At 39.6% G+C, this 15,563-nt stretch overlaps 1 protein-coding gene across 1 annotated transcript in view; it reads right to left on the bottom strand.

Annotated features, from left to right (window-relative positions):
• Positions 1-3,115: 3,115 nt before the first annotated feature.
• gpc3 (glypican 3) overlaps positions 3,116-15,563 on the bottom strand; it is a 124,967-nt gene continuing 112,519 nt past the window's right edge. The window contains exon 8 of the mRNA XM_053506141.1: positions 3,116-5,201. Coding sequence (XP_053362116.1) covers positions 5,026-5,201 — 176 coding nt within the window. The 3' untranslated portion in view covers positions 3,116-5,025. The remainder of the gene's footprint in view (positions 5,202-15,563) is intronic.

Below are 15,563 nucleotides of genomic sequence, written 5' to 3'. Positions count from 1 at the left end.
AATAGAGATCCTTTAATGCACGACTTAATGCACTATAAGCACGAGTCAACTCGTTAAATTTGCACCGGACTACACAAGTTTAATAAGTTTATGTCGGATAACAAAAAAAGTTAAATGTTGAACACAAATGGCTCTAAGTGATAACATGTTTTCCTCCAACCCTGTGGTAAAATGTAACATACTGCAGAAGTCGTGACAGGTCATAAATTTTAAGGAGATTCTCTTGATGCTGTCTCTGACATACATTTGTGAGTGTGTGTGTGGTTGCTGTGAGATTCCTGGGGTTAGGCTTGCAAGTGAGAATGGGGGACAAATGGAGAACGCCAATTTTACTTTGCCAACTTAGCTTTAAAATAATTCACAAAACAGGAGAACATAGGCTTATGGATTACCGTCTAAATCACTTGATTTATGTTTCCCTTTTTTTAGTACTTCATTCCTGTGCAGAAAGTATATACAGTAAATTCTTGTTTATGATAAAATCACTGAAACTTTAGAAATTGCTTTTGATTGTCAGAAACACACTGTTTTTCAAAACACTCCTAAAAATTAACAGATGATTTGTCATGTGCTGAATTTTTAAAGTTTTTTGTGCAGTATTAATATAAGTTAAATCACCTGATAGTTAGGAAAAAACATTGTTTTAAGCTCTATTAATAAACAAGAAATAAAAAAGTAAAAACATATTTATGGTTAAAAATGTAAAAATCAAATGTAGAAAGTATACTTTATTCTTCGCTATTTAATGACATTCTCTCATGCACACACAATTAAAGTAGTAATTTAAATTACTAGTTGGCTGACTCATCAGTAGCCAGTTAAAAAAAATGTATGTTATTTCCTATGCTGATGTTTTGACAAGCCATTTGGTTCACTCTGTGACCAAGAGAGAGGCAATAATTTATGACTGATGGCAAAAGCTAGAAATGCAATTTATAGCTTCTTTAAATTAGACCCATGATTTATCACTTAATGTCACACTGGTAATCGTGTATTTATGCACTCTTGGCCTAAAGTATATTTTCCCACACCAAACTTCATCAAGAGCACACTTGGGGCCTCAACATGTCTGGATTCGTGAAAGCATGTGTATGTACTACTGCGGCTATGTGTGTGTCTGCATGGTTTGGGGGAGGCTTTCAGCAACATCGCATTCCGACTATTGTGCCCCGCATTCCTTAGCCGGCCCCATTCATTCTGTGTGACTGTGGCTTGGAAAGCGGATGCCCAATGGAAAGCCAATGAGGAGTTCTGGGGATCTGTTGACTATGGATGTGAAAGTGGGCTGGTGTTACTTTCAGTGGACAACAAAAGGTGAGCACTATTTGTCTCAGAACTCTCACTAATGGACAAATTTGTGACCCTGGAATTCCACAGAACATGAATAGGATTGAGTGTATCAAAAAAGAGAGAGAGAGAGAGAGAGAGAGAGAGAGAAGAAAAAGAATTATGTTTGTTTCAGGAATGGCTCTCAGAGCAACATCAGTTTCATTAACATCTCAATAGGAAATGGCTCGAGTGAAGCATTTTGTTACAGCTTGATATCACATGGGTGATTAATTCACAATTAACCAATATGTAACTTTTCAAATGCTGTATACATAATGAGTTTTGTGGCAGAATCATTATCTCACAGTGATCTAACAATGAGCTGATAATATCTGTAAAAAAAAAAAATTAGCCTAATTGATGTTCTCAGTAATAGATAAATCAGTCTACCCTCAGCTCCCTAGGGCCCATTCACCCCCACATAATATGGACCAGTTGACCCTAAAATTGGGTCGTCCTTGTATTGCCACTTTATTACCCTAAGAAAACATTCATCCTACGCATCTCAATGGGTCTGTTTGCCCATTCGCCCATCCCTATTAACATTCAGAGTGTAGGCAGGAGCTGGGGTCAGCTCAGCTGCTGCCTCCCTCTCTCAAGCCCCCACTGGCCCAGGCCTGATAACCAGGCTTTCGTTACCATTCTAAAGGTTCTTCGCAAGTTCTGAGAGAAAGGCACAGCTAGAGACGGACAAGCTTTATCTGGCTTTGAGGGAGAAAGGAGCAAGTGTGAGAATGCAAAACACGCTGCCTCAGGGTGTGTGGCCCCACGGTCAGTTAGGTGGCCAGATTAGGCGGGTAATGGGAAATAAATTAGAGCCTGCTAAATACATTGGTGGGGGGCATTAGAAGGTAAACACTCGGGCAAAATGAGGTTTGTTTGGTGCTATTGGTGTGAAACTCTATAGCTGTGTCTGACACTTTTTTTTTTTACAGATCAAAGAAGTTGATGAATGAATAAGATTGCATTTTGTTTATGTAGTTGGCCTTGTGTGGCTCCTCAAACCTTAATTAGTCTGCGTTTTTGACACACACTCGTGAAACTGGATATCAAAAAGGCATCTGTGAGTTGAAAAGCAAGAACTCAAACTTCTCAACAGATCCATTGTGTTTCATCAACTAAAAAGAAAACCGCAAGCATAAGTATAAAACCACAGAGGAAACTCACAGCACAACGTGAACATGTTTACTGACTTTAATAAATATGAAAACTGTGAAATCAGAATGCGGTCCCAAAGGCCAGAAAACATCTGTATCTGGTTTGGTTGTGACACACCCTGTTAACACATACTCCAAAAAGCATCAATAATGGCTTCCACAAATCACAAATACTGGTCAACCGAGGCGAAGTGCTGCAAATACAAAAAGAAACTCATCACTAAATGTTGAACAGGGTAACTGGTGAGAATAAAAGTCTTCGAGCTGCCAAATGGCCTTAGATTACACTCCCCCCTCCAACTCAATCAGCTTTAATATAAACAGCAATGAGGGAATTTGGTGCTTAATTACAGGACTTCTTAACACAATTCTCTACAGGCCAATGTGTATTAACCAATTTAATACCCACTGGCTTGTAAATGTAAGTTAATTCCTGAGTCCTAGATTGTTTACTTGAACTTATATGCCTATTGCTTTCAGATGAGAATGGAATGAGACACTTTTACTTCAGAGCCTCCAAGCCTGCTATATGTCTGGGCAACACATGACTGTAGATATTGACTCGCTTCTTCAAACACAGCTTAGAAGTACATGTATGAGAATATTTATTACTTGACAAAGTAAAAAAAATACTGTATATTGACAGGGTTCTACAGGGCTTTAATTGATGCCCTGGGCTGCTGATTGGAGGGTCAGGGGTTTGAGCTTCTTGCCACCACTGGGTAGCCACGTGTGGGCTCTTGTTGGGCAAGGTCCTTAACCCTATGTTCCTATGCATAATCACTCCACCATTGCCATCCCAAAACCCAGATAAGAAAGAAGGAAGGTTAGACATTGGGCTAGCAACCTCGACCCGTGAAAATCACCAGAAAGAACAGAAGAGAACACACAATGTGGATGGGGGTAAAAAAAAAAAAGGATTCTACTGTAAACAGTTGTATAATTAGAACAGTACATTTGTTTGCAGTACAATACCAGAAAACACAATGTATAGGGGAACATTAAAATTTTTTGTTAAGATTCTCTTTGTATCTACATATGAAAATTAGCATAACTTTATTTTTTATCAACTCATTAAACGCAACCCATTCCCTCTTTCATGTATGTCTTTGATGTAAAAACTTCAGGTTAGTAAAGGACAAGCTTTCTTCTTTAATTGTGAGGTATTTCAGTGGTAAAGTTGGTTGACGGGACGCAATTTAGTTGAAGGAAATGGTAGCTCAGAGCTTAAACCTTAAAGCTACAGATCAGAACGTCGTAAAATTCTAGTCCCAGCATTGCCAAACTGCCAGGGTTGAAGCCTTACCTTCAACAGCTTAGTTATTAAGTTCCATATAACGTAGCATAAAAGCATCAGCCAAATTAGTAAATGGAAATCTAGTAGATTATATCTCATTTACAATTGACAGGCCATTACTAAAAGTATACAGTGATATACTGTAAAAATGTAATGACTTGACAGTGAATTAGACACTGAATTATTACAGTGGTCTATAGGATATTCAACTTTATTTGTACAGTGCTTTTAACGATGGTTATTGTCGCAAAGCAGCTATATATTTATATCCTTTTGTGTGCCAATTTTATAAGAATAAAAAAAACACTTGAGCCATCAACACAGCACCCCTTTCTTGGACACCATTGTCATGGCAACTTGACAACATGGGTCATATCTTCAATTATTCAGCTCTTTCAGACACCTAAATATGACACGGCCTGTCACTGTGAAAGAAAGAATAGGATTCAGGGAAAGAGAAATAAATATACATCGCTAATTTGAAGCAAAAGCTACTTTTCTAATGAACAGTTATCTCTCCAAATAAATTTGAGCTGGTGTCACCCTGCAGCAAGAAGATTTTCACAACGACATACCAATCCCTTGATCTCCTACAAGGATCATTTACTGCAGAGGAAATGAGTGGCAGAATTAGGATGCAAAGTGGGTGTGAGTGTGTGTGTGTGTGTGTGTGTGTGTGTGCTTGTCCAAAAATTAGACAGACCCCATGTCCACTAGAGAAGAACACTTTTTTCCCTAAATCCCCATTAGTCCACAGTCTTTGTCTTCTAGAATGTCCAATAAATTACAAAAGCATGTCCTCTAAAGAAAAAAAAAAAAAAAAAGAGGGTTAAGTCCTTTACCTACTGGAAACTCTAGTCTTTGTGTAAAGCCATGTGTGAAACACCAGAAAGCAAATAATATCCCATGTAAAACAGATGACTGTACTGTGAGATAAAAGCACAAAGGAATACAGTTAGGATACGTTGTATTTATCATGCTCTGGGAGAGTACCTCTTTAATGGTTTGGCAACCGAACAGGTTCTTGTGGAAGTACAAAAAAAGACGTTCATTAAGTAAAAGCAGAGATAACACACATAAAGGGAGAAAGAGTCTTCTGTCCTCAGCCTAGCTCATCTTTCACTGTATGTACAAAGGATCAGCTGTGATGTCCTTTCAAATTCACTGGCCAGTTTATAGGACAGTCAGGAGTTGATGAAGAGGGATTCTGAAGTGGAGTTTGTGTAAAACAGCCTGGAGGATTCACTGAAATCCAAAAAGAAGGAGGAGGATGGACAGGATGAAGACACGAGCAGGGACGTACAGGCCGTCTGCTGCTCCGGGTACAGACGCTCCGCCGTGCGTGTCTGTGGAGAGTCTCGGGGTCAGAAGCAACTCGTGAAAGGTCAAGTCATCCATTGCCAGATTATCCGCCAGATCTAAAAGAAAACGTAAGAAACAGGAAAAAGAAAATCAGTTTCATTTGAAGTGAGAAAAAAGGTAAACGCTTGGCCTCTTACCTTAAATGTTGGAAAAGCTCTATCACACCTTTCAATGTTACAGTAACCTGGTGTAACACTTTAAAATGCTATACTGTTCTAACATTTTTACACAGCAAGAAAATCTGATCATAAATATGATCATATAACCGTAGTACATGACATTCTATTGGAAACTGTTGAAGTTGAAAGCAAAGACTATCTTACTTTACATTATCTACTATTGTCAGGCTTTACTGAACATCCTTTAAGATTACTGTTACCATCACGATTTAAAACAAATAGTTTCTGTCTGCAACAACTTGCCCCCCAGGCATATCATCACCCCAATAGAAACGGAAAAAAGAAGAAGCTTTTCATTGATGTCAGCGTCTCTTATTAGTGCACGTGGTCTGAGAAATGTAGAAGAGAGACACTGTAGTGACTACTGTAGATACAGTATTAGTAGTGAGTTATGAGAGCGGGCAAGAGGATATCAGTAATAAAAGCCCACTAAAGAGAGGCACTTCAGCTATGTGTGGAAGCGGCTCCTATCAAGCCAGCTGTGCAGACCCTCATTCTTTCAGAGCCTAAAGACACACACACATACAAGAACATGTGCGCAGACACACACCATACATACAATACCCTACACACATGCACCCAGTCAAGTATTTCATTTCTAACATAGCTTTCCTATACGCTCATTCCGTATTATCCTAGATACAACAACCACACGACACACACTCAAACGGCACACCAAACCGCATATCATATTCACTATGCTTGTACAAGTCCAACTTTTTAGCTGAGTCATAACAAACCGCATATAATCATGAGAATCTGAGGGCTAGGATATTAACTTTTATCCAAATACATAAATACCACTGGCTTGCTGTGTTTTCGAAAATCTCTTAATTGTGTCTGCGTAAGAGCCAAACCATCAACCCAGTTTAGTGCTTGGCAACTCCAGCAAAATTCATGAATACTGTAATGATTGTTAATGGCACTATCTGTTATTTTTATTCTTTCTGACTTTGTTCCATTACTAGTGTGTTTGATTGATGTGCGACACACCTCAATACGAATTTTACAGGTGAATAAATGACATTAAGCATCTTTCTGTGTGCAGCCACACCCTCTCAGGTCAGTATTTATTAATTTACTATTAAGTGTATAAATAAAGCAGTAAAACTTCCTAATGTTTACAACTGAAAACTGGAAGTACTGCTAATCCTCTGAGTTTAAGGAGCTGAGAGGAAAACGGCCATGATTAACTCTTCAACCATCTGGCAACAGTGCCGGTGTCCCACCTTATAAGGATATTTGAGGATGTTCTTAATGAGGAGTGGATGTGCTTTTTCCTGTGTGTATATGACAGGAAAAAGGACACAGGGTAAGAAAACATTATTGCGCCCAAGGGCATTGAATAAATCAGAACTTTCAGTAAATAAACAGATGTCTGCATTGAAGTTAATTCTCTGCACATCGTTATAAATGAGGCCCCAGGCCTTAATGTCACTCACTTCTGCACTGTAATGTCACTGCTTCCATTTTACAGCTATTGCTCCACAGGGAGGAAGTCCACCATTTGCGCGAGTGGTTGCGTGGTGCTGGGAACGGCAGGAAAGTCTGAAACGTAATTAATTCTGGGACTCAATCGGCTGGCAGCGAGAACCAGGCCGAGTGCAGGACAGGCAAAGAGATTGAGGCCTAATCTCGGGGAGGTGTCTACATGCCAAGGGGCCCATTTCAGTGCTGCCACCTTTAAAACAGGGGAAGGGGGTGAACAAATAAAGCTTGGGTAGTGCAAACTGCTGGAAATTTCTTTGCAATTACGACAAAGCTTGAAACCCTGCCAGAGGACAATTAACTTTTTCTTCCCCTGCCTCCGTGGCCGGGCCAGTGGTTAGGGCACACCTCTAGCCTGAAAGGTTGATTTGTCATTATGACAGCGGCACACTGTACGGCCACTCCTATTAAAGCAGACATGTAATTTGATACAGCTTTTATATACACTCTACCCTGCTTGGGAAGAGTGTATAAAGCAGTGCAGCAGGCATACAAGTGTGTAAGAGCATTGTTCAGGGGGAAGTATGGTGAGCTGCAAAAGGGTATGAATCATTTAGTAAAAATCTTGGCCTTCAGAGGCATTCACTGTGTAGAAAAAATGTGAAAGGGGTGGGTAACTGGTGAAACTATACACTCCACACAAGTGGTGTTTGAAAAAGGCCTTGTGATGCAGGATTTTCAGAACAAGCCAACAGGGGCTGAGTATTATAGAAACACTGAGTCCACTAGTGCGTCCCTTCTCCTTAGTAATGGAACTAATGTGCTATTGTCATGGGCCAGAAACATATGTGTTTGTGTGTGAGAAAGGAGAAACAGTCATGAGAAAAAAAAGATGTAAATGTTCTTCCTTTCTCAAGGCTACAATGAGAAGCATGTGTATACTAGCAAAGATTGAATCGTTAACTAAAGGAATGCAGGTCCAATACTAATATAACCAGCATCCTGAGTGGAACATTTTGACACACAGTATAGCAGGGTCTTCCTGGTGCTGGAACAGCCTGAAATCCCCCACCATGGCTATCACTTTCCCAGAGGATAACGCCCCAGGGGTCAGTGCTGTGCCACCGTGGTCTGGCTTGCAGTATCAGAAAGTCTGTGGATCTTGTTACCACTCAGGGTGAAAGGTCAAAAGGAAGTTACTGATTGTTAATGGTGGGACATAGATGGCGCAATTCTAGTAAGGCATTATATCACACATACAAAACGCTGCTGGCACAGTCGCCAGATTTATAGCAAGTCTTCAGAGTGATTTAGTGATGGTGATGGTTTTCTTGTTAATGTTGTAAAGGTCATTGTGTTTTGGCTGAGACCATCTTCATACCGTATCCACAAATAATAATACGAAATTATGCTGATTAACAAAACATAAATCAAAATCTAACCAAATGCAGCCTAAGAGGTTAAAGATTAAGAAAAACATTATAACATACCAATGAACTAACCTATTCAACCTACTCAATATGTATCTTATTTTGAGAACACAATATCCATGCATTGACGATAATAAATAAATAAATAAATAAATAAATAAATGAAATCCGTATACTCCCAGCAGACTCTACTGTTACCCATATGTCAGTTTATTGCACTACATTCCTTGAATCATAAAAGCTCTCCAGCGATGCTTGAACAGTATACATTATAAAAACCTTTCTCAGATGTTCCAGACAAAAGATGAACATCCACCTGTACATTTACAGTGTTTATTCTGCGGGCCTGAGCCCTGTACAGGTGTGCCTCAGAACTGCATGGTCTATGGAATGTGAATTTCTAAACACAGGTGCTTCTAATGAAATAGGAATTGGTTCATATTGCAGCTGCATTTGCTGAGTTCATACTTATGAAAATACACATGAATTTAGCAATTTTATTGTGAATTCCGCCAGCTTAGCTGGGCTTTTTACAACATTGCTTGCAAATAAGTAGCTTTATAAAGTCTGGCAGTGTACGTATGTTTAGACATAAAGGGCAGAATTTTATGTACTTTTGCATATATCAAGTTATGGTTTTGAAGTTAAGACAGGGAGGACTGACATCAGACCATACGTATGTCCCCCCATGTAGTCCAGCCTCTTTTCAGTTTGTCAGAAATGGCACAAAGGCTGTAAGATAATTTTATCACATTTTTTGACATTATTAAAAAGAAAAACATAAGGATGAATGAAGCAGGCATCTAGAGATCCTTTGAAAAAGGCAAACATTTTATGAGGAGATAAATACAGCATGTTGTACAAGATCATCAATTAAAGATTTAGGTTTAAGCTGAAACATGCAGGTTCTTTTGCTTAGGCAGGGGTAGCTCAGTGGTTAAGGTGTTGGATTACTGAGAGGAAGGTCCCAGATTTAAACCCCAGCACTTCCAAGCTGCTACTGTCGCTCTGCATAAAGGTGTCTGGCAAATGCCATGAATGTAAATTTGTACAATAAATGTTCCAGAAAAAAGTCCAATTAGACAAAATGAGAATTTTTTTTAAAATGTGTTTATTATTCATTTCATTGACAGTTATTTCACAGAAATAGTAGCGGCTTTTAAATAAGGTAGGTGAAGATTAACACACCAATTAAGTCTGTGCTGGAATTATAGGCATCGGTGGCCTGGTCAGGTCAGACTGTGGACATGTGGGGAAGGGAATGTGAATGTCAGCTTCCACACCCATCTTTCTGACCAAAGGGTCAACCCAAAAGGCCTGCCAAGAAAAATCCTCCAACCCTGAGAAGGCTGAACCCCACCTAAAGCACTCAGCACAGTGTCTTAAACAACATTCACTCATGCTCACTGCTCTCTCAGTGCAGGCCTCCCAGACAGAAGGTTCTTGTACTGTAGAAATAAATTAAAATATGTGAATATGTGGCATAACGGTGAGTCGAAATTAATTGCTCATATGAGGGACTTCATCACTTTTAAACTGACAAAGCATCTTTAAAAAAGTGGTGAAATGCTTTTAAGGTTATAGCCTGAGTCATCATCTTGAATGCTACAAAACATTTCCAATGACCTGAAGGAGTAAAAACATTTATCAAAAAAGACAAGTGGAAAAAAAGTGCGGCAAAGACTATAGCAGTTTAAAAAAATCAGCCAGGAGGATGAAGGCGGAAAACAAAAGAGATGTGCAAAAGGCCAAGCCCCTATGTCTCTCCTAATGACTCAAGCAGACTAATGCAGGAAATATGACTACAAGTTAGGAGATAATTGATTCCTTTCCCCTAAAGCTGGACTGCAGCAACCCATGGCCAACATTCCCCACTGCTCTCCAACGGGCCCCTTGTTCAGCCAACTCCAAGTCAACAGCTATTAATTCGACACACTGGTGTCTGCAGAGAGATGACCAACACACTGCAGTCATAATAACGCTCTCAATAAAGCCTGACACAATTAGATTTGCCCTTGTGTGTGTGTGTATATATATATATATAAACTTCTGGTAGAGGCAAATCAAATGTTGAAGCCGAAGACAGAAAGAAATAAGGCAAGTAGCATATTTGTAGATATAAAAAAATGGACAAAAAAAGATCAAGCTAAATAAATAAACAAATTAAATAAATACATATATGAAATAAGAGTCATTACACTGGATTGCTACTTGAAAATGTTTTATAGAGATATGATTCCATACATAAATAAAGCATGGCATGGCTCACATGGAGGTGGAAATATTAACCACATTGATAACTAATGTGGAGGATTATGGGTAACTTGGAAAGCTGAACATGGCCTGAACAGTTGGTCTGGAAAAGCACTAGCATTTACAAAACTAGCAGGAGATACTGCTGTAGTCACAGATGCAGAATGCAACAAAGATCTTCAGTCATCTCCTTCTGATCATCTACATCATCACTGTTATTAATATTATGAACTCTTGAAACGACGATTGTAGCTTATATGTTGACACTTTCCACACGTCCATTATTACAGAAATGAATGAAGAATACAAGTCTAATAATCGTCATCATCTTTATGCAGGAGGCCTAGAGCCTAGGAGACTTAGGGCACGAGGTGGGGTACACCCTGGACAGGGAGCCAATCATACACACGTATACACACTCTACGGGCAATTTGGAAACACCAAATAATCTAACCTACATGTCTTTGGACTGTGAAAGGAAACCGGTGTACCTGGAGGAAACCCACCAAGCACGGGAAGAAGATGCAAACTCCATGCACACACAATCAACCCCGGACCCTGACGGTCCAAGGTGACAGTGCTAACCACCACACCACCATGCCGCCTTAGTCTAATAATCTTGTTAAAATATTTCATTAAATCTGCAAAGCATTTCAACTCGTAGTATGATTCTTCTCTGAAACTTTCACAATGCTGCAGCAGGCTTTGTTTTTTTCTCTTACCTAATGTGAAAAGCAACTGTAACCCACCTGGCTGGCTTTAGACCTGCTAGCCAGCTAGATTTAATTGCTGAATACCGTTCATAGTCATACAATACAGAGGATTTTCCACAGGTCACAGTGGGCTGACAGAACATTCTCAAGCCCTATAGTGTTAAATATTTGGGATATAATGGTGATTATATGCATTATAAGCGCCACTGAAGCAGCCAAGGGACCAGCTGTTTAAGAGATACGAGAGTTCAGCCCGGGGAGACTTCAGCAGGAGAGAATGAAGAGATCATGCGTGATTGTACTAAGATCTCCCAAAACCATGTTGTTTATCAATGAATTGATGCTGTGCTCTTTTCTACTATTCATTATTATTGTTAATATTATTTAAAAAGTACAGCTTCAGAGTACATTCTTCAAGTCACTTTGTTTCAGCATTACCTCTTAGTTTCCGGGCTGTGTGGTCACCACAGACATGAATAGATGAGTCCTGATGCTTTCCCCTGGCTTGAGTCTCTAGAGAATGTAGTCATGTTGACAGACATGCCACAAGAAACCGTCTGGAGTCAATTTGTTACGTCAAAAGCTCTTGCTCGTGTAAATAAAACTCTTAAACAAACAAGCACGATTTTTCGAAGGAGAAAGGCAGGACTCATGTGAATGGACGAGGCTCCCTGTAGATTATGGTAAATATTGTTTGGATTTCTTTAGGATTTTCTCTCCACACAGCTGAAGTCAAACTTCATGCCATTTTCCCACCATCTTCATGATCGGCCTCCTCAAGTGCTCTATTATACGAAACAATGCGATGTGACAGGTTTAAATTCCCACTGATCAAATTGTCTTATAGTGGGAACCAGCAAGAACCATAAAACATCCATAGAGGCCATCCATCACAACCGTGTGCACATCAGGCCAGATGCTGTTTACACAGATGGTGGTTAAGTCTCATTATTTTTGTGAGTGTGTGTAGTCGGACATTTATGCATGAGCTGTGCGAGAGCGAGGAAGGACTGGTGTTTATAAGCCAAGGAAGAGGGGAGGGAATGATGCACAATCCTCCAGATCTGCTGCTCCGTTCCTCAAGGCAAACTTCCGCTCACTACGATCAGGATGATTTGCAGATGAGATGGTGCCGCCACTGCAGCTTCCTCCCGCGAGGGAAACATGTCTTCCCCCTGCCTCATTTCGGTTTAATGAGCTTATTTTCCAAACCGGCCATTAACCAATTAAAATCTGAGTCAACAGTGCTATAGGTAGACTGTGCTGCACCGTGATCACTATAGCTCTAATCCATTCACCTTATCAGATTACTGGGTCGTTTGTTGCATGTGAGTGTGATCAAGTTTCTGCTTAGCTGCCTGCCTTCAAAGTCTTATTTGTACTTATTTGTACTAAAGTCTCGTTGTACTTTGACTGATCAGAGCTCAAAACGTTCCCATGTTGCATTCAAAGACAAAAACCAGCACTGGATCATCACGTCTCTATAACCGCATTGCTTATTCCAACAGAGTGAAAGTGTTTTAATTAAATCCCTTAATCTAACCGGCCAATTGGTTGAACGTGTCACACCGGTAGTTCAAACCATGAAACTACACTTCCCAGGATCCTTAGTCACCAATTTACATCATGTAAACAATCACATGACACATGTCCACGAACAGGCACTAAATTTCAGTCCAGCACACCTGTTTATAATTATACACACCCATCTTAATCAACCCAAAGTCTCAAGAGAGATCTTTCTGAACCCTCACACCTGCATTCTGCATGTGAAGTTACAAGCTTATTATTCTGTACATCCTGGCTTGACTTTGGCTTCACTTTTGATCCTGATCCGACTCTTTAAATGATCTTGACTCTGATTACGGCCCTGCCCTTTTGGTTGGTTTGCCCTGACCTCAACCCTGTATTTGTATCCAAGTGCAACTCCTTACAGTATCAACTGGCAAATGGAAAATGCTGATTTTTAAACGACAAACACTACTGCTAGCATATAATGCTCGCATTTAACTGCTGTATAAAACAATTACAAGGTTTTGGTCTTCCATCTAAACGCAAACGCAGTTTTGGTCATTGAAAACGGAGCTTTTGGAGAACTTAGTCCAAAGTGAAGATTTTCCAAAACTCAAAACACAGATTTTGGCTTCTTGTGAAGTCACCTAGTGTGCCGATGATGGCAATGTCTGTGTGCTGGTCTCCTTGATTTGACGTCAGCTTTGTTTATGAGAATATTTGTGCAATAGTGAACTTGTGTACAGTAAACCAGTGACTGTGTTAACGTTGGCTACTGGACTTTTTAACATGCGTGTACATACACGCGCAGTTACTCACACATTATGTTAACAAACAGAGGAATGTACTACGAAGCTCACTGTTGCTACATACAAAACTCCAATGACACAGACCACACAGACAGCAACGGCGGTTTTGGACCCTGTTGATTAGGGACGCTCAGGACATGAACAGGAAGTTTTGCGTTTTTATGGTCGTGTGGACAGAATTTAAAAAAACCAAGTAGAAAAATCTCTGTATATAAAAATTCCCGGCTTAAGGGTGGACATGGCTTAAGACTTAACCACTGGTGTGGGGAGCGCTAATGAGCTGTGGGCTGATGATTTTTAGGAACATTAATAAACTCTCAGTTACTAAAAGGCATCACACAATCCCAATGTGTGCAAAGTGTAGTATTTAAGAAGGAATTCAAGCATATCCATTGTACTCAAACATCCATCTTGTTTTTAGTTTTTTTTTTAGTTACCTCTACAAATCCAGTATGAGCTATATTAAGATCAAAACCCTCAATTCTGAACCGAAGATCAGAATCAGGTCATCTCTCTTGGTGTCTTCTTTGCGGAAGATTAATTTTACAATTATGTAAATTTAAAGCTCTACCCATGTTTCAGTTGTGGTTCAGAGATCTAATTAGTGTGCTCTATTCACAGCAAATGGAGTATAATCTAGATGACAGATCTGAAGCTTTTGCTAGAATATCAACAAATTCTGAGTAATACAGAAAGATAGAAATTATTATAGACACATAGTCATATAGAAAAATGAGGAAGGAAATCCCTGACACTCTGCTGCTCAAGCTCTGCAAGAATAAGTTCTTTAGTTAAAGTGTGATACCCTTTTTATAGTTCCCTAGCAAACTAAAAAAAGGCTTTTCTTTTTCAAGTAGCTTCGCTAACAAATAGTTTTCTTTTGGCCACAAAACTATTTTGTCGTAATTCCAGTGAATTTCTCCCGTCGATTGCTTATGATGCAATTTCACCAATCATTTAAATGATCTCTGAGTCATCCATAATTTTTTTCTGACAGTTCATGTCATGATCCTTCCATATTTTAATAAATGGCTGGACAGTTCTTAACACAATTCCAATAGTTTTAGCAATATTCCTGGTTGTTTTCTTCACCTATAAACACAAACTCCAGAAATGTATTGTTTTTTTTTTGGCCAGGTGTATAAAGGTCAATAATGACCAAGTTTTACTGATGTTACTGTCAACTACAGTTATATCAGCAGCAACAACATGAAGTGTATTCTGCTTAATATATGTTCCCCTTATATACACTACCCGGCCAAAAATGTCACACACCCTAATATTTAGTTGGTCTGCCTTTTGCTTTGATTACAGTACGCACTTGCCATGACATTGTGTCGATAAGCTTATGCAATGTCACAAAATTTATCCAGTGCTGCATTCACTTTCTTCCAAGATTGAGTATTGATGATGGGAGAGTTTGACCTCTGAGAAAAGTCTTCTCCAGCATATCCCAAAGATCCTCGATGGGGTTAAGGTCCAGACTGCCTGGATGTTGTATGCTCCCTGAACCACTCATTCACAATTTGAACCTGATAAATCTTGTCATTGTCATATTGGAAAATTCCTGTGATATCAGGGAAGAAAGAATCCATTGATGGAAACACCTGACCTCATTTTTTGGGCACATGACATTGCTTAACCTAGATCTGATCAACAGAAGCAACTGCAGATCATAACACTGCCTCCACGGGCTTGTACAGAAGGCACTAGACATGATGTGTGCGTCACTCCATCCACCTCTTTTCTTACCCTAATGCGCCATTACTTTGAAACAGGGTAAATCTGGACTCATCAGCCTACATTACCTTTTTCTAAAGCTCCACAGTCCATTCTTTATGCTCTTTAGCAAACTGAGGCCCTTTTTTTAGATTAGTCTCGCTGATACGTGGTTTCCTTAAAGATAAACAGCCTTTTAGTTCAAATCCTTAAAGGATCCTTGATCCTCCAAGTTTTCTTCACATTGTGTGTGTGTGTGTGTGTGTGTGTGTGTGTGTGTGTGTGTGTGTGTGAAAATCCTCTTTAAAGACTATCCACTATTAAAGACAGCTGTGAATTCCCTTGTTAGTTTTTTATGATCAAATGATCTCTGGA

Source organism: Clarias gariepinus, chromosome 10 (genome assembly GCF_024256425.1).
Source record: "Clarias gariepinus isolate MV-2021 ecotype Netherlands chromosome 10, CGAR_prim_01v2, whole genome shotgun sequence".
In the NCBI taxonomy this organism is placed as follows: domain Eukaryota; kingdom Metazoa; phylum Chordata; class Actinopteri; order Siluriformes; family Clariidae; genus Clarias; species Clarias gariepinus.
Note: the sequence above shows the minus strand (reverse complement) of the source record. Positions and strands in the feature narration are given on the sequence as shown.